General features: G+C 51.6%; 8 protein-coding genes across 8 annotated transcripts; 5 read left to right on the forward strand and 3 right to left on the reverse strand.

Moving 5' to 3' along the window:
- Positions 1 to 139: 139 nt before the first annotated feature.
- On the forward strand, positions 140 to 1,736 carry SNOG_11557 (hypothetical protein; the record flags this gene model as incomplete). Its single annotated transcript, XM_001801745.1, is given in 4 exon segments — positions 140 to 209; positions 229 to 329; positions 379 to 608; positions 656 to 1,736. The coding sequence occupies 4 exon segments, from the start codon at positions 140 to 142 to the stop codon at positions 1,734 to 1,736; spliced, it is 1,482 nt and encodes a 493-aa protein (XP_001801797.1).
- Positions 1,737 to 2,523: 787 nt separating this feature from the next.
- Positions 2,524 to 2,766, forward strand: SNOG_11558 (hypothetical protein; the record flags this gene model as incomplete). Its single annotated transcript, XM_001801746.1, has 1 exon — positions 2,524 to 2,766. One exon carries the CDS (start codon positions 2,524 to 2,526, stop codon positions 2,764 to 2,766), a length of 243 nt encoding a protein of 80 aa, XP_001801798.1.
- A 3,295-nt stretch (positions 2,767 to 6,061) lies between these two features.
- On the reverse strand, positions 6,062 to 6,772 carry SNOG_11559 (hypothetical protein; the record flags this gene model as incomplete). Its single annotated transcript, XM_001801747.1, has 1 exon — positions 6,062 to 6,772. One exon carries the CDS (start codon positions 6,770 to 6,772, stop codon positions 6,062 to 6,064), a length of 711 nt encoding a protein of 236 aa, XP_001801799.1.
- A 201-nt stretch (positions 6,773 to 6,973) lies between these two features.
- SNOG_11560 (hypothetical protein) lies at positions 6,974 to 7,386 on the reverse strand (the record flags this gene model as incomplete). The annotated part of the gene is made up of 2 exons (XM_001801748.1): positions 6,974 to 7,161; positions 7,326 to 7,386. The coding sequence occupies 2 exons, from the start codon at positions 7,384 to 7,386 to the stop codon at positions 6,974 to 6,976; spliced, it is 249 nt and encodes an 82-aa protein (XP_001801800.1).
- A 97-nt stretch (positions 7,387 to 7,483) lies between these two features.
- SNOG_11561 (hypothetical protein) lies at positions 7,484 to 8,206 on the forward strand (the record flags this gene model as incomplete). The annotated part of the gene is made up of 1 exon (XM_001801749.1): positions 7,484 to 8,206. The coding sequence occupies one exon, from the start codon at positions 7,484 to 7,486 to the stop codon at positions 8,204 to 8,206; it is 723 nt and encodes a 240-aa protein (XP_001801801.1).
- Positions 8,207 to 9,819: 1,613 nt separating this feature from the next.
- SNOG_11562 (hypothetical protein) lies at positions 9,820 to 13,457 on the forward strand (the record flags this gene model as incomplete). The annotated part of the gene is made up of 4 exons (XM_001801750.1): positions 9,820 to 9,947; positions 9,998 to 11,680; positions 11,731 to 13,114; positions 13,167 to 13,457. 4 exons carry the CDS (start codon positions 9,820 to 9,822, stop codon positions 13,455 to 13,457), a joined length of 3,486 nt encoding a protein of 1,161 aa, XP_001801802.1.
- A 1,303-nt stretch (positions 13,458 to 14,760) lies between these two features.
- SNOG_11563 (hypothetical protein) lies at positions 14,761 to 15,213 on the reverse strand (the record flags this gene model as incomplete). Its single annotated transcript, XM_001801751.1, has 1 exon — positions 14,761 to 15,213. The coding sequence occupies one exon, from the start codon at positions 15,211 to 15,213 to the stop codon at positions 14,761 to 14,763; it is 453 nt and encodes a 150-aa protein (XP_001801803.1).
- Positions 15,214 to 16,009: 796 nt separating this feature from the next.
- Positions 16,010 to 18,199, forward strand: SNOG_11564 (hypothetical protein; the record flags this gene model as incomplete). The annotated part of the gene is made up of 2 exons (XM_001801752.1): positions 16,010 to 16,154; positions 16,188 to 18,199. The coding sequence occupies 2 exons, from the start codon at positions 16,010 to 16,012 to the stop codon at positions 18,197 to 18,199; spliced, it is 2,157 nt and encodes a 718-aa protein (XP_001801804.1).
- Between the last annotated feature and the right edge of the window lie 320 nt (positions 18,200 to 18,519).

An 18,519-nucleotide genomic window follows, 5' to 3' on the forward strand; every position in this document is an offset into this window, starting at 1 on the left:
CACGCGACGGACGCAACGGGCAGTTTGATGATACTTTCTCTCTGCATCTGCCTGCGCGCATGGACTGCCGTCGTGTCTCTGAAGATGCTGCCGCTTGAGACTGACTGCTCACATCCCCCGCAGTCCACGGCGCATCACCATGAATTTGTCGCTCGTTGATCCCTTCATCCTTGCGCAGGATTGTCCTGAGGTTATCACCGGCCGCCTACGTGAGTGTCTCCCGTGCAGCCACCACAGCGCCCTTTGACATTGACTCACAGCATGCAGGCAGCGGCCACTCGACGTCTATCCGCTTCAGCCACCGCGGCGACCTGCTCGCGTCCGGACGTGTAGGCGCACTTTCACCCCAGCCTGCGACCGCAACTAACCGCGCCACAGCACGATGGCATTGTCGTCATCTTCGACATCGAGACGAACGGTGTTGCGCGCAAGCTCCGCGGGCACACCCGCCAGGTGCAGTCGCTGAGCTGGTCCATGAACGACCGCTATCTCCTCAGCGCCGGGCAGGACTGGAAGGTGGTGCTGTGGGACCTGAACGATGGCTCCAGAGTGCGCACCGTCCGCTTTGAGGCTGCCATCTTCATTGCCGAGCTGCACCCGAAGAACCAGTGAGTACCGCAATCGCCCATGTGAATGTCACCTGACAGCCATGTAGCATGTGCTTCGTGGCTGCCCTCTTCGAAGACCAGCCTGTCATCGTCGATGTCTCCAACGAGATCCCCGTCAAACACTCGATATCCTCCGCACCGCGCAGATCCCAACTGGAGCGCGACAATGCGACTGAGAAGCAGACCGCGCAGGATGCCAAGCAGACGACCACCATGACGCTCTTTACACCGTCGGGCGAGCACATAATAGCAGGCACGAACAAGGGCTGGCTCAACATTATAGAAACGAAGACGCGCGAGGTCCGCTACTCGTTCAGGGTCACCAATAACATCATCGTGTACATCCGACTGACACCCTCCGGGAGAGATGTTGTCATCAACTCCAGCGACAGGATCGTTCGCACGCTCCACATACCGGACCTGAGCGACCCCAAGTTCGACTTTGATACATTACAGCTGGAAGTAGAGCACAAGTTCCAGGATCTTGTCCAACGGCTCTCGTGGAACCATGTCTCCTTCAGTCCGACAGGCGAGTACGTCACAGCATCCACCTGGATGAACCACCACATTTACGTTTGGGAGCGCGGGCAAGGTAGTCTAGTGAAGATCTTGGAAGGCACAAAAGAAGAGCTATCGGTCGTGGAATGGCATCCCTTCCGCCCCTTTGTTGCAGCTGTCGGTGTTGACTCTGGCCGCGTCTGGCTGTGGTCCATTCTCCAGCCGCAGCGATGGTCCGCCCTTGCACCTGATTTCATGGAGGTAGAGGAGAACGTCGAGTACATTGAGCTTGAAGACGAATTCGACATCCAGCCCCTCGAAGAAATACACAAGCGTCGACTCAACCAAGAAGACGAGGAGGTTGACGTCCTCACCATCGAACCCATCAAAACATCTACACTCGAGTTTGGACCATCTGGCGAGCCGGAATTTCGCATGCCCGTGTTATTGGACATTGAGGCCAGCGATAGCGAGGACGAGGTCGTGGCTGTCGGTGCTGGCCAGTTTCGGAGGAGAAGTCCTGGTGCGAACAAGGAATGGATGAATGATGAAGAAGTCGTCGCTAGTGGTGACGAGGCACGAAGAGCCAACGGGACGGCAGCTACAAATGGTACCAAGAGGCGGCGTTGAGACAGAACAAAACTATCATTACTAGGTCCATGAATCTACGCAGCATAATCTCAACAAGCGCAAACCTGCACTGCTCACACGCAGCCTCACAATCCCAGCACATTCTTTAACCAAATTTAAACCTTTTTTGAACTGTGTCTCCTCTTTGCCGGAGTTCGGCGTTTACCATTCTTTGAGCAGCCTGATGAGTGCTCAGCAAACCAGATTTTCCACCCTCCGTGCCTTCCTCGTCTTTCACCTTTTACCAATAGCGCGAGTCCGACCAGGCCGCATCTTAATCAGCCGCTCGCCGCGCGGCACACACAGTGCCGTTCATGTCCAGGACAGTGATAAGGGCTTGGTGAGCCGCGTAGTAGGTAATATCAGCGTTGGTGAAATAACAGGCTTGCAAGTTTTGTCGCATGCGTATTCAATGGACCCCCCTCTGCACCCACTTGTCAACTCAGCCAATGATTCTTAACGTCTATTGGCCAAAGTTTCTGGGTTGAAAAATGCAAGGCCCAAGGTAAACTGTGGTAGCCCTTACTATAAAATTCCATCCAATTTATGAGCGTAGAAGCTTCGGATTAGGGGGCCGAAGATGCAAACCTGCTTCTCAGGGGGTGCCATTCAATACGCAACGCATGTATAAAAGACCTTTCGCCCATCTTCCCTCTACTCTCTCACGTCCCAAAACAATCCACTCGACCAACGAACCCAATCAACCCGATCTCGTCACCGATACCACCAACAAGCTCCTACCTACACCACGGAATTCTCCAACCTCCAACCCAAACCCACAGCAACCATGAAGTTCACAACCATCACCACCACCCTCATCGCGCTTCTCACCTCCACGACCCTCGCCAAGCTCGAGTCCGCAGAAGAACGCTGCCAGTTCTGTGCCTACCTCGACGCCCGCCAGTGCTACAAGCACTCGGTCGAGGAGTGCCGGGACTTTGGGCGATACCGTTGCTGGCAGAAGGTCGCGGAGTGCGGGCGGAAAGCCAAGTGCATTGAGGAGAAGGGGCATGCGGTTTGTGTTGCATAGATGGAATTGCTTCAGTTCTCTCACCGGCGCTTCTCCGTCTACAAGAAGAATGGGATAGATATGATGATGTGTAGGGAATACAAGACGTGGAGATATTCACTCTTCTCCTCTGTGAAGGCTGATAATGCTCTTGTTACTCGATGTGAAATGACACCCTCGGGATTTACATTTATATGCTACGCAAACACTGACTCGCCCAAGGCGTCTCTAGCGACCACTGCACCACCCGTCGCAAAAGGCGAGCTTCTTCCGCAAAGTCATCGATATATGCGTTGTAACAGGTAGCAGCAAGGTATATCAGCAGTTGGATTCGCAGTATCTGGTCTACTGTGGTTCTGCGAGTTATGTGATAGTGATGTGGAATAGAACCAGGGCTTCAGATTGAACATAAGTGTCTAAGCTGGATGCAGGTGGAGTGTCACAAGTGGCATGTGATGGGTCGAGCACGGAACGGCCTGGGAGCATGGTTTATGGAAGATAGGAGATGAGTACGACACATGGTGTCCCCAGCTAACTTGTCATTCTTGCATCATATTATATCACTCTTCCCAAGGAAATCACACGCAGCAAACATATTCGTCCCTATCACAGTTATATGTGTATTTCTCTGCGGTCCTGCTACCATGTGCGCACATACATCTCCCCTCCCCCTCAACAATCTCATTTCCACCTCCCACTCCTCCTCCACCACTGGCCACAATACTCATCCCCATCTCCATCCTCACTACCCTCTTCACCCTCCCCTCAGCCCTCGCCAACGACCTCGATTGGTGCGGCCCTTGCGATACACCAGGCCTCGAACAATGCGCCTGGGCCGGCGACTGGGACAAAGCGCCTACATATCTTCAAGAGTGCCACGTCGTTGGTAAACGTCGTTTTTGGGATAATATCGATCAGTGCGAGAATCCTTGTGCGCGTAATCATCCTTAGATGTTTTAGCATCGATGCTAATTGGGAACGTAGGTACGGGGGGATTGCGAGTTGGAGAGCCGGTTTGCAAGTAGGTAGAGAGAAGGACAAAGGAGGATATGCATGGAGAGAATGTAATGGAGGGATAGGGTGATAACTTTGTGAGGTTGAGCTAGACATATCTATGTAGCCACAACCCGAAATTGTGCATGAGAGCCTGTACATGGCTGAAGCTATCTCTAGTGTCAATTTTCAAGACTGCGAAGTGGTTCCCTTGGTAGGAGATGGTGCTGATGTCGTAGTAGATATGTAGACAAGATTGGAGAAGTGGGAGCACGTTGAAATCGAGCAATCCATTTTTAATGGAGGCGCTCTTTTCCCATTTCGTTTCGGCAGGGTGACAAGGCTTGTCCAATCTAAGACATCAGGCGCGATACAGAACTATTCAAAACTCGCATTTCGTAGTTCGGCAGGCAGCGTCACGAGTAAAAGGGCCGTGGCGTTGATCGGTACAAAATCACCTCGTTGGATAGATGAGGAGGTCATGGTGGACTTGAGAAGCTTCGAACGCACGACGTGAAAGCTAACATATGTCGTATGGTTCTTGCCCATAGCGAACTATTGCTTGCTTGAAAACTTTGTGCCGCTCAATTACTGTAAGTCGTTTGCGTAAACCTCAAGCGGCTTTTCGTACCATAGCTCGGTCGCAGCGCATGTGTTCCTCGTGGCCTTGTTTAGGTTTGAATAGAATTGTGCACCAGGATTTGTATAGAAACTACCGGCAATGTCTTTCCCGTTAATTAGCTAAACCAGTGCATAATCGGTTAATCGATTGTGATGTTCTGCCGTGGTAGGTCCAACTCGAGAGCTTCGCCGTGCATAACTCCATACACGAACGCTTCTCCAACAAGCCGGTATCGGCCATTTAACTGAGGCCGAAGGACGAAAGGAAGCCCTGCTCGATGCAGTATCCACACTTCATCGCCTTTGCGAAGCGATCGCGGTCCAGTGCCCAGATAGCCACCTCTTGTCCTGAACACCCGCCTCATCTTGCCGCCACTCTGATCGAGCTCGTGTTGTAGTTGTGCAAGACCGATAGGCGAGTAAGATCCGTTGAACATACTCTCTACCATGGATGTAAGGCGTCCTTTGTATTGAGCGAGGCAGTAGGGCGAATTTGGCGGCTCGAGACCAAGCAGTGTTTGCCACTCAGGGTATATAGAGTCCGAAAGTGGGGTGTGATGGGGCTGAAAGGAGTCTCTACTTGACCAAGGCATCAGGCGGTGTCGAATCTGGAGGTTGATAATGTAATCAATGAACAGCGAACCAATTGCTTGAGGAGCAGGGTATTTGTGCGCATAGATGTTCGTGGTCAGTGTTCTCCATAGTATCTCGACCCGCGACAGTTTTTTCTCATTAATCTTTGCGCTTGGATAGGGAAGACCGAGCGATAGGGTTAGGTTGACGATGCTAGCCCAGGAAGCTGACGGATCTGAAGATTCATCAAGGAGGAGCGCTGTTCTGTCGACATTATCGATCATATATCCATGCACGTCTAAGAGCCCTTCGGCCATGCGAGACCTTTCTGGTATCCAGTAGTGATCGCCCGATGCTCTCCAGACACTGGATCCACGGAAGCGCAGCGGATAAGGGTCAAGAGGTACACTGAGGTCGGGCACCCAGGACGGCAAGCCTTCGATACGCCTTGAAGAATGATCCTCTACGTGCGATAAGAGCGAAAGCTCCTTATGAGAGTTAAGCAAAACCCTCGCAGTCTCCGTGTAAACGTCCTGAACGCTTCGATTGTAATCCGGAATGAGGACACTGGGATGGTGTCGAAACGGTATTTTTGTTCGGTCCGCGAGTCCTAGAAAGGCATAGACTGCAGAGCAACGAGACACGAAGTCAGTGAAATTGTATATTAAGGTCGTGTGCCCATCTTACCTTTGTCTCGCGGATCCGAAGATTTTGAAAAACGGTGTTTGTCCAATAGCATCCGGAGTGATGGTGAGCGAACGACAGGCTTACTGCATGCTTGAGACGCAGCAGAAATATCCATGCGTGTCTCGTTGATATAGACTGGACCCATGTCCACTGACAATTTTGCTTGAAGAACGCGTCTGTAGATGCCAGGCTTTTTCCGCAAGGTAGCGACATGTCTAAGCTTCTCGGTACGAAGGTGATGATAGAACTTGGTCACCTTCACGAATGATAGGGCCTTTGAGAGAACCTCCCACGGGAAGACGTGTTTGCCGCATACCACCGTCGCCGATTTCGCTAGCGCTATCTCTTGCACAACCCACGCTCTTTTGAACCAGGGCCGGTTGACGAGAACTCTGGCAATGTGGGGTCAGCTCGCATCTCTCACGTTCTGTACACTGTCGACTCACATGAATCCAAGCCAGTTGTAGAAAGATAAGTTCAGATGTGGCGCTTTCTCCGGCTCATAAAATGACGTATAAGGTACCAGTGGCCAAGACTTGTCAGAGGTTGAGGCAATGGTACGAATTGTCTTCAGTGCATCGTGTACGAACTCATCATCCTTGCCTAGCCATACGACCACGCCGTCTGCCTTCTTGAAGACATCGCCCATTCGTTTGACTTGATTATTCCGCTCGGCGACATTACTTTGATCCACACACAGAGCGTCGATCCAGTAGAAACTGGGCGTCTTCGGTGTGTGTGCTATATTGATGGTGTTGGTGAGCATGCGGAGAGCGTCTCGCAGATTCGTAGTGACCTTGATGAGTTGGCCGTCACAGATGATCGAATGTTTGCGCGGTGGTCCTATTTCAACCTCTTCCACTGCACGTCTGGTACGTCTTTGACCACCAAAATGTGACGCATCTTTCAAAAGTTGCGGTATCTTGACTTGGCTCTCACCCCAAGTATAGCTGAGCGCTCTGAAGTTTGGCGAGTGCTGTAGCTCAAACGTTCTCAAAGAACAGCGGATGACGTTCTTCTCTGCAAATGGAGCGATTTCCAGGAGCCGGATGCATGTTGGTGTTGGTAGAGGTTCATACTTGTATTTGGTGATGAGGAACGGCAGATGTAGATTCTCCGTGTTGCGAACAGCGCTAATGCTGCGAAATCTCATGAGTGCGAGTGTCGTCGACTGCGACTCTCTTTAATGGTCACGTGACGGCACAAATGTCGCATCTTGGTGCATCCTGTGCCATTCAAATGCGATGGGAGTTGAATGTTGATCACCATTGCCTCGGGGCATTGTCCGATTCTCATCCCGGTAGCGCTAGCGGCAGAGATGCCGCCGGTCATTCAAGCGTCCGATCAGAAAGTGCTATGTCTGGTGATTGTGAATCAATGAACCTCGTGAAGCAGAGGCGATGTTGCAAGCGAAGACGATGTCTGCGAGGACAATGGTTCCACCGTAAGGTGATGCGTCAGCCACGTCAAGTAGGGAAGGCACTGTCTTCCGTTGTCGGAAGACAGGGAAGCTACGATCGCAAACTTCAGCAGGTGCTTGAGCTCCACAATGTCACGTCTGAAAATCCCAAGGTTGCTACAAAGAAAAACACACGAGCATTTCACGCGTCTAGTTGTGTATGACTGCCTCCATGTCCGCACAAGATGGGTTCGGAGAACGGCCGATCTTCCCCGCATTTGGCTAATTTGACGCGTGAAGCGCTTACCTAACACGAGTAGATCGAACTCAATCATCGCCGTCATCACCTCTTCACCCTTCACGCGCATTATGGTCGTTCCACCCTGGCCTCTCGAGATGCTTCCCGCGAGCATATATGTGCAGCTGCCTTACGACTGACCCGGACTGTCGTAATGCAACGACATCATGTACGCTCAACGCCTCAACCCCTGGGACGACATCGACGAGGATGCACACGACGAAGAGCTGCCAGACTACGAGGCTGACACCGCGCCCGCATACGATTTCATCTCGTTTGACGAGCCCATTGCCACCTTCCACTTGCGACAGTATGATCGCAAAATACAGTTGCTGAGACCGTATGGCGCATCTGAAGCGTCCTCATATCGCATAACAACGAACAGCTTCCGAGTCTTCTCCAAGAAGCCGGAGATGGAAGTGCTTTACACATCAAAGGAGATGCGGCAGCGGAACATTGCAACGATGGGGTTCGACAAAGACGGTCCCATCCCTTGGTGTCCGCGCGCGCACTTTGTCCACACCGATACTGACGGAACCGCTACGGTATACAAGATGGAAGCGAGGAACTTCGTCGATTGGGCTATCTTTTTTGGCGACAGGCGATACGAGTGGTCCATCTTGATACGGCCTGCAGCTCTTGTTCTGCGAGAAGTGAATTCGGACTTTGTCATTGCGCGCTTCACGTACTCGCAAAGCGGTACACAAGCCATGCGCGGTGCCGAAGTGGGCGAGTTGACGCTCTTCCGCGACCCTCTCACGATGGGGATTCATGGCACTGACAAGGTGGTGTGCAGCATGATGGTTGCGATCACCTCCCTGAAGAAGATGGGCAGGAACTACAGCAACAGTCCAGAGGAAGTGATGAGAAGTGGATCGGTGAATCGGTGAATCGGGAGCACATTCCCACGCACCGCGCTTCTTCCTCGGGCGTGTCTATGATCTGAGACTTCGATCTGAAGCGTCAACGGGGACCGCAGGTGGTGTTGGTTTGGCATGGATGCTCGTACCTTGCTGGAAGAGGCGGGGACTAGTGCAATGGCTCCCTTTATGGAGCTTGCTAGCGGAAAGACGCTCCCGTACGGTCGACCGGACTTACATAACTGGTAGTGCATCTGATTGCACAATCCAAGACATACGATTCACAGCTGTCAATCACGACCCATTCTCGAGTGACCCATCTGATACAACTCTTGGCAGTTTTGCAAACGGACAACGATAGTTGGGGTGATTGACATAGACATGGCGACGTGCATTTGGATTGAGGTGGTCTTCTCCGCGTATTAGTGCTGCTTGGCCGTCGCGAGGACAGACGCAGATCTCATGATCTCATGACAGTCAACTAGGACCAGCTACTGGCGATTGCGGGGCGGGCCGTTTGCACCAAGCACCGCTGTTTGGGGACGTCTAGCAAGTAGCAGCCGTTGAGCGACATATCATGTCGCGCGCAGGCCAATTCATTTTCACGAATTTTGGCAGTATAGTGTTGGCTGCAATGCGGAACGGTCTCGCCTTTGCTGAGAGATTGGCGCCAACTGTTCTCTTCTTCCGTGCAGGGGTGACTCAGCGGGCGAGCAAAGGTCTCGACTCTCGACGACTGCTGGGATCGAAGACGGGTGGAGCATCTGCCGATCGCTAACAGCTCGTGTGGAGACTGTCAAAGAACGAGACGCTTAACTTTAACCACGCGCACCCGCCAGGCCAAGTCTCCTGCGAACTGTGCGAGGCGAACAACAACAATCAACAAGAATGATCGACGAGGTGCACGAAAATCGCGGCGGAATCTGCGCCCATGTAGCCGTCTGTCGGTGCAGCAAACATGCGCATTAAATTGCCCATGATGAGGCCATCCCTTTTCGGCCCCTCCGAGATGCAAATGACTGTCAGCCTGTGGCGGGAACGGGCAGGGTGTATGGCAGTTGGAGGGACGTGTCTCGACTGCAAGCGAGCATGTCTAACCGCAACGGCGCACCCAATCTCGTCCTATTCCACTCTCCCGCGTCCGCGCTCTCGTGTTTCTTCTTCGGCTTCCACTGCAGCGGGCGTAGTGACCTACCGAGCTTCGAGTGCGCGCCGTCCTTCTTTTCACTCTTGCACTCGCGCAGCTTGCTCGCTTTCGTCTTCGACGTACCGCCCACGCCCAGGAGCTCGCCAGCTGCCCATTCTCTCTTTTCCTTCAGCCGCAATTAACAGAGAGAGCTCGCTGCATTCGGCTAGCGTCTTGTATTCACCCATCGCACCTGCCACACCACCACCCCAGGGTCGCACCCCAGAGTCTCCACACCTCGATCTACACTGACACGATTGGAATTACGCCGGGACAAACCACCGCGAGGAATGGGATACAGACGATACGCCACGCTTCCCAACTGCCTCGTCTCGCACGTCGCTCAGCTCCCACGACGCACAGCTGACTGATACCCGCTGTGTCCCGAGGCTCTGCGCCAGATTTCCTTCCAAGGTTCCCGCCCTCGAGACACCGATTCTGCCCTGTTCGCAGAGAAATGGTCAAGATGCGGATCCCTATTCGGGAGCAACTGGGCTGTCTGGTGCTGCTGGCTTCGACCGTTGGCCTTGCTGTCATCGCCATTGCAACATGGATCACCAACCACAGCTTCGTGCTTGGGATAAGGTAGGATTTTCGAGGCTGGAATTTCCATCGCTTTGCTGACACTGACGCAGAGCAACCCGCCTCACGTTGACTGCCTCGCTCAAAGCCGCCCAGCTATCGTCGAACCTCTCGCTCATGCAAATCCTAGTCGTACAGGCAGCCAATCGCCTCTCGCCGCAGACCGCATTGGACAGGTTCTACAAAGGGAATTACAGCCAATCAAATTGGGGTCGAACTATGGAAGACTACGATGCTGTATTTGCTGGTGATAGCAGTACTCAGGCCGCCATCCAGGCAGGAATATATCAGGCCAACTCCACTGCGTATCAGATCTTTAACCGCACAGCATACAACGTGGCCAACGTTGTTCTGCCCATCCTCAAGCCTGATGGAAATAATGCCACCTTGGGTGACCCCGTCTACGGTTTCATTCCCGAGCTCTACCCAAAGCTGGACATCGAGACGATTGTGGTTAACAACTCATTCAACTCATACAGAGGCAGATACGACGGTAGGATCGTCGACAATACCAGCTACCTGTTCTCTGGGCCATATCGCGTCAACGAAACATTCAGCCTTGTCTCCATCACGTTGCCGATCATCAACAACACCTCAAATATAGAAACTTTGGGGTGGCTGACGACGGTTCTAGATGCGAGTCTGATTACCAGCGTGGTCAACGCGATCGAAGGCCTAGACCAAACCGGCCTCACTCTGCTGATTGGACCTAACAACGTGACCAACAACTTCCCCCCTGGCTATCTGTACACGCAATCGGATCAGCATGCGCCTGAAAATGCCCAGGTTCGATATTTGATACCTCCCACCATCAGAAGCGACGTCAAGCGACATGGGCAGTACGATACTTCCCTTGACCCGCCTCCCTTCGATTGGACGAAATATCCTGCTATCCGCAAAGGCTATACCCAGGCCACTGGTGCCGCCGGGAATGCTGGTAGCATTATTGACACGCGAAACGAGGATGGAGACAGTGTCGCCGTAGGGTATGCCGTTGTCAACAGCCCCATGGTAGACTGGATGATCGTGGTCGAACAGGAACACAACGAAGTTTGGGGTCCCATCTACCATCTGCGAAAAGTCATTCTTGCCTGTGTGTTTGGTACCATGGGCGCAATGCTGATTGTTATCTTCCCGGTCGCCCACTTCTCAAGCCGCCCCATTCGCCGACTACGGGACGCCACCAGGAAGACTGTAGCGCCGCAGAGTTTCGACGACGAAAGTTTCGGCTCGCAGAACGACGGTGCCAATGATGACTCTCAGGAAGAAGTTGCGCGCAAAGAAGGTTTTTTTGGCTCGGTCATACATTACCGCCGGAATCAGAAACTCAGCCGCGCAGAAAAGAAAGAGGCAGAGCGGAGGAGACAATTCCGCATCCCGAGCAAAGTCAAGGATCGCAAACATTTCATACATGATGAGCTCACTGATCTCACCAAAACTTTCAACGAAATGACAGACGAGCTTATGATGCAGTACGAGAAACTCGAAGAAAGAGTAGCGCAAAGAACGGCGGAACTGGAACACAGCAAAAAGGCTGCAGAAGCAGCGAACGAGAGCAAGACTTTGTTCATTGCCAACATCTCGCACGAGCTCAAAACGCCTCTGAACGGAATCTTGGGCATGTGTGCGGTCTGTATGGGGGAAGATGACCCAGTGAAGCTGAGACGGTCACTGGGCATCATCTACAAGAGTGGCGACCTATTACTAAATCTGTTGACTGATCTGTTAACCTTTAGGTGAGTGGATATCGCGACGGACGTCTATATTTGAACTAATGAAATTGCAGCAAAAATCAAGTCGGCCAGCACCTCAGTCTTGACGAGAAGGAGTTTAGGTTAAGAGATATTTCCCAGCAAATCTTGGCAATATTTGACAAGCAGGCCAAAGAAGGCGAGATCAAACTGGCTGTCGAATTCGAAGGCATGTACGAGAACAATCTGGACGACAACGGGCGACCAAACGCATTCGGCGACTTGGGGCCGTTCGGTCTTGGCAGACTCAAGGACATGATACTGTACGGCGATCAGCACAGAATCCTCCAGGTCGTCATCAACCTGGTGTCGAACAGTTTGAAGTTCACTCCGCCAGGGGGTGCTGTGACCCTTGTTATTCGATGCGTAGGCGAGGCGCACATGTCCGACAGCCGAAAAGCTTCTTTGCAGTCGCGACAGAGCTCGACGCGGAATTCGAAGACCCGCTTCAGGACGTCAAGCTCGGAAGTGGGCTCAGTATCGATCGCACCAAGCAACTACGACACTGCGAACGTCATCAACGCTTTCGAGAAGCCCAGCTCATACGCCAACATGATGGCACAGGAACGAGCAGCGACTCCACCACCCGGCCGCTGGCTATCGTTTGAGTTCGAGGTCGAAGATACTGGCCCGGGTATTCCCGACAATTTGCATGCCAAGATTTTCGAGCCATTCGTCCAGGGCGACCTTGGCCTCAGCAAGAAGTACGGTGGCACTGGTCTTGGACTGAGCATCTGTTCTCAGCTTGCAGGCCTGATGAAAGGCACCATCGGATTGAAGAGCGAAGTCGGACAAGGCAGTGTTTTCACGATGCAAATCCCCTTGAAGCACCTACAAAGCCGTGCTGACAGCTCGGCAAGCTCAAGCAACAACGTACCCTTCGAAAGCACGACCCCACGTCGAAGTGTCGAAGACACACGGGACGCAATGTCGGGTCTCTCTATGCATTCAACAACCAGCGCTCACAATACCAACACAGCACCCGGCGGCCCTGTGGCATTTGATGTAGATACACAACCGCGTCTGGTTGGCCTCAGCCAACCTTTCTTTGCATCAAACGCTCCTCTCGAATCGCCAAACTCGCAGGCAGCAGCTGTACAGCGGATAGAAGCAGAGGCTACAAAGCGTGGCGGCAAGGTCAAGGTCCTCGTCGCCGAAGACAACAAAACGAATCAAGAGGTTGTTCTACGAATGTTGAAGCTCGAAGATGTGTACGACGTCACCGTCGCCAAAGACGGCCAAGAAGCTCTGGACAAGGTCAGGGAGAGTATGGAGCACAAGGCACCATACAACCTGATCTTCATGGACGTGCAAATGCCGAATCTCGATGGTCTGCAATCCACGCGACTCATCCGAGCATCTGGTTTCTCCTCACCCATCGTTGCCCTGACTGCCTACGCGGAAGAGAGCAATGTCAAAGTACGTACATCCCGCCTGAAACACCCAGGACATCTGCTAACACACAATCTAGGAATGTCTCGAATCCGGCATGGACTTCTTCCTCTCCAAACCCATCCGTCGCCCTGCCCTCAAACACGTTCTCAAAACCTACTGCCCACCCATCATCGAAGAAGAGGAAGAATCAACAACACCGCCCGGCTCGAGCACAGCCGCGCCAACACCAGCCAACGGCCACATATCGCAATCACAGCCACAACGACCCGGACTACTTCATCCGGGTTTCGCGCCGTTCAATACAGGCGCCACCAGTAACGCACGCGAATCTCCCGCTGTATCGCCTGGCACTCTACCCCCGTCGTAATTTCTAATCATTTGTTCCTTTTCTTTTCACACGTGTTTTGACTCGATACCCTCTTTTGTAATGACATGGTCCGGGAAAAGGCGCTCTCTGGTTCATATTCTTTCCTTCTTTTGCATGTGTACATATCAAAGCATGGCGCTGGTTTCGGGGATCTATGGGCAACAAAACGGCATGGGGGAATCTGCATGGAGTTTTCTTCTTCTTTGGGACCTGTATGGCTTGGGTGTTGACAGGACATGGTTTGGGAAGAGCATGGGCTTGCGGATCGAGATTCATATGCAAACGGGCAAGGATGCGGGTTATCATGTGCAATGTAAACACTGGGTTTTGACATTTCCAGTTATTACATTGCTAGGCATGCTGTGTGTGATGTGATGTGATGTGATGTGATGTGATGTAGTGTAGGTATACTGGCGTACTGCGAGTAGAGTGCTGTAATACAACAGCCGGGCAGTAAGGCGAGCGTCGTGTCGCATTGCGATGTTGGCGAGCGCAAGCGCGCGGACTGGACTTTGTGGCTACTTGACGATGGTAACTCTTGTACAACCCTTTCAATTCATGTTTTGTGGTAGGTAGACCACGCGCATTCGAAGCCGAGAAAGGACATTTGGACGGCCGGAGGGAGACAAGCTTATACAAGACCCCAACATAGTGAAGATCAAGGACTTGGGTGGGTAGCACCAGGTACTGCAACATTTCGTGTGCGCTCTGTTGGTGTTCTAACATCTATTATGGTCCAGCGGTGATGTCATACACGATCCTGGATAGACTCAAGAGGGTATTAGTTGGTATTGGCACTTTCTCTATAAGTTGTAGAAGATATATCCACCAGAAATTCTTCATGTGAAATTCACTCATGTCAGCGCACAATGTAGGAGGCTTACAAAGTCAGATAAGTTGACAAGCCTAAGACGGACTAACCACTTTCGCTCTAGCGCAAAGACCTCAGTCGACGACATGTCTTTGATCAGGCATGAGTCCATCACATCACAGCGTCCAACATCTTAGCACGCATATTATAATCATATCCTGGGTATTTTAGCTATGTCAATGTCCCTAAAGAGAGCGAAAGCTCTTGAAAACGAAAACATGCGAAGCGCAACTCGTCCTTGAATGTAACGGTGCCGGTACATTGCACTGTCCTCCGGTTGCATAATGTCGCATAACCTTTCTTGCTTTAATCTTCCGTGAAAATTATCTTCAGGTCTTGAAGATGCAGGTTGTATCTGTCAAAGCGCGACAACAAGACCTCTCGAGGAATGAGTCGTATACTTTGGAGGGTGGACGAAGTACAGTCTCTCGATTAAGCAGCATCTGACTTTTTGGCCTTGTTCTTCTTGTTCTTCTTGAATTCATTGATGTTCTCCTTGCCCTTTTGCTTGCTATTCGTCTTCGCAGTCATCATGCTCCGCCTAGCTTCAGCGGCTTTCGCAAGCCTAGCCACTTTCGCAACTTCAAAATCAACCTTTTTTTTGTCTGCGTAATGCGTGTTGTATGAGACGAAAGATCGCGGGTCGTCGAAAGCGCTATCGTCGGTTTGTTCGTGTTCGGTAATGGCTTGGACCTCGGCGGCCTTCTGGACGGGTGCTAGTACTACTGCAGCCTCTTCCTCGGTGGCGGCTGTTGAAATCTGGAAATTAATCTTTTCCAATTCCTTCTGAGGAACCTTGACTGCCAGGACCCGTGCAACGGTTTCTCCCCGTTTCGGATTTGCTTTCTTGCCGAAATAAAACAGCTCGTTATTCTGAACATCCATAGTGATTGTCAAGGGGCGATTCTTGATGTTAGTTGTCATCTTCCAACCAGGTTCCATATGCGGTAAGGGAGGAATTGTATAGGGCAAGCCTTTTCTCGCACATTGGAACATCCGGTTCTTGTCTTTATCACCCCAACGATGCACCGCACAACCGTTGGGCGATACTACGCCAATACGGATGCCACAGCACCGATATCCATCTTTCGTCGGGATCTTCACAGAGCAGAATGCTAGGTGCAGGTCCTCGAAGCAGCTCAATTGGATGTCCCCACAGTCCTTCTCGGGACAATGATGAGACTCTTGGTCCCGTTCTAATGTCCATATATTCTTCGCATGCTTGTCGACGAGGCCTGTAGAGATGCCTGGTCCGTATAGGAGAAGCTTCGGTAATGAATCAAGAGGCTTCATGTTACTTTGGTTTCTAGTAGATTGATTTTGATGAGTTGTTGTAGCAGTTGGTTGTAGCTGGGGTGGGACTGGTTTACTCTGCTTCGCTGTAGTAAAGGGGAAGGCTTATAGGGAAGGTAGGGGCAAGTTTTTGGCACTACATACATTCACGATGTGCACGCTAATGTGTACCTCCGACTCCAGCGTTAACCGATCTGGTAGCGGGCGGATCGATCCCCTTATCACAAGGCAACACTGTGAGCCCACTGAACGTATTCACGGAAAGCGTTTAGTGCTAAGCGCCTCCGCATATAAACCACTGCTCCCCTCTCCTACATTGATCAGCACAAAGCCCAACCAACTCGGCCTCACAACCAAAACTTCAATTACCAACAATTCACGGCCCACAATGAAGATTTTCAGCAGGGTCAAGGAGCTCTTCAGCCGCGAGCGCCGCCATCGAGAACCAGATTCGATGGCGACTTCCTCGAATACAACCTGTGCGCCCTATTCTCAAGGACCAGACCAGTCTAAGAAGCGAGGGAAGATCTCGAGTAAGCTACACTCTTTGCGACATAGTATAAAAGGGATCGGCGCCGAGCGTACAGTTATTTACAACGAGCCGCCCGCGTATACCAGCGCAACAACCACCAAGAGAGCAAACTGTTTGCTACATGTCGATATTGAACCTACATCAACCTGGAACTTTGGCGATTTCGTCTTAGGTTTCGACCGTGAGATCGATTATTCAATTCCGGATAGTCATAGCGTTACAACTCCGGTCTCACTACAACAATCCATACTGCCGGCCAGTTCGGTGACTCCGCCACGAGCCCTGGTCACTCCGCTTGCTACGTCACATGTTTCGATGCCCTCCACTCTCTCGAATACTTCACCTTCATCCAGTCGCTCTGTCGTCTCGAAGTCTTTATCGCTTGATACTTCCCAGAGTCAATCGACTATCTTGATTGACTCTGGAGAGTCTGGCAAGTCGTCGTTGACCCACATCGACGATGCCGAGGTTGTACCGCCCACTGTTATCGACATCCTTGTAGGTGAAGCCAGCGTACACAACAGCTCCAAGAAGCAAGACTCTGTGTCGGTAGTGCCCGAAGGAGTCTCGAGGTCGTGTGATCTGGAAATGACAGAACATGAAGATGGTGTTGGTCATATTTCTAGTGACACTACATCTGTCAAAGTCGAAGACTCGAATTCAGATGACGAGGAGGACCGGGAGCCGCTGCACCGTCATGACTGGGACACCATTCACAAGATCCCAGACCTTCACTTCAAACAACTCATCCTGTCGACGATTTCCCGAGCAGACTCCGGGGCGACTACTATCAACGATTGTAGTGTCAATGCACGAAACGATGGCGGCTTCAATCATATCGTATACATGACTATGCTGCATAATAATACGGTGCAGCGCCTTATTGTGCGAGTGCCGGCGATCGGGACGTTTGCTCGCTGGCAGAATGGGGATGCACACAATATGCGATGCGAGATGGCTCTTCTGGCACATCTTCGCAAGACCACCAGCATACCTGTACCTGAGGTTCTTGCCTTCTCTGACAACCTCGATACGCCCATTGGTGCACCGTTTTGTATTATGAAGCAGTTGCCAGGCAAGCCTGCTCATCGTATTTGGTTCCAAGATCCCGCCAACCGCAATCACGTCACTGCAAACGCTGTCACCGTGGCAAACGAGACCAAGCGCTGCAATACTCTTCGATCTCTTGCACACTTCATGGCACAGTTGGCGACGCTGACATTTGACAAGATTGGTACACCAGATCTCATAAACCCATCTTGTGGTGAAGAACCGCACAACGTCACGCATTCCTATCGCTGGAAGAATGCATATCAGGTGACAGCTAGCGATCTCGAAAATGAGGGCCAGATCTACCAATATGGTCCTTTTGAGAACAGCGAGGAGTACATGATCTCAACGCTCGAAGAATCGTGGCCTCTCACCCCCGATGCGGATTTCGACCCAGATGACAAGGATGACCAAGACACCTGGAACAGCTGTTACGGTATACGCCGGATCCTCGACCTCATCTATGTGCAACCAGCTATAGCTTTCTCGTTGCAAGACCCTGACGACATCTTTGAGCCAGAGTCGTTCGTCCTCCGGCATCCTGACCTTGACTTCCAAAACATCCTCGTTAATGACGATGGTTATGTCACAGGCATCATCGACTGGGAAGGCTGTATGGCCGTTCCTCGCTGCGTTGGATACGCTTCAGTTCCCGACTTCTTACGCCGCGATTGGTCTAAGGGCCATTCGCTGCGCGACTCTCCACATATGACATGGATGCTCCAACACTACCGCCAGGTCTATGCTGATGCGATGCGAGAGACCGGAGCGCCAGAGGCAAAGTACACGCTCAAGTCTGCCATGTATCGAGCTGCCGTTGAGGCGGTGAACGATGGCTCGCCCACGGATCTTATCAAGAAGATCTTTGTTCACATTCCTGGTCTATGCATGACAGACGTCGATGAGTTTCAGCAGTTTCTTGGAGAGGGATGGCCCGAGGCGCTGAACTATCTTGGCCAGGAGTTGAATACCTTGTTCAAGCCTGTGGCTTTTTAGCTTTAAGATTACGTCAATTTTGAAAAGCATGCGAATTTGGGGTTTTAGATACAACGTATAGCTACACTTTTAGATGCAACGCAGCGTTTAGACTTAAACCTATAATTGAGTAGAAAAGAAGAAAAAAATGCCTGAAGTTTTCTTCCTTCGTACCTTGTTCATTCAACATGTAATCGAGAAGACACTTAAATGCTCGATCCAACTACCTGACGTAGTCTTGCTCATCACACACAATTGTGATTGAGGAGGAACACAAAAACTTCGCGACTGTCCAACTTGAAAATTATTCACCATCAATAATATAATCAAAGATACACTCA

The sequence above is a fragment of the Parastagonospora nodorum genome, assembly GCF_000146915.1.
Source record: "Parastagonospora nodorum SN15 chromosome Unknown scaffold_19, whole genome shotgun sequence".
In the NCBI taxonomy this organism is placed as follows: domain Eukaryota; kingdom Fungi; phylum Ascomycota; class Dothideomycetes; order Pleosporales; family Phaeosphaeriaceae; genus Parastagonospora; species Parastagonospora nodorum.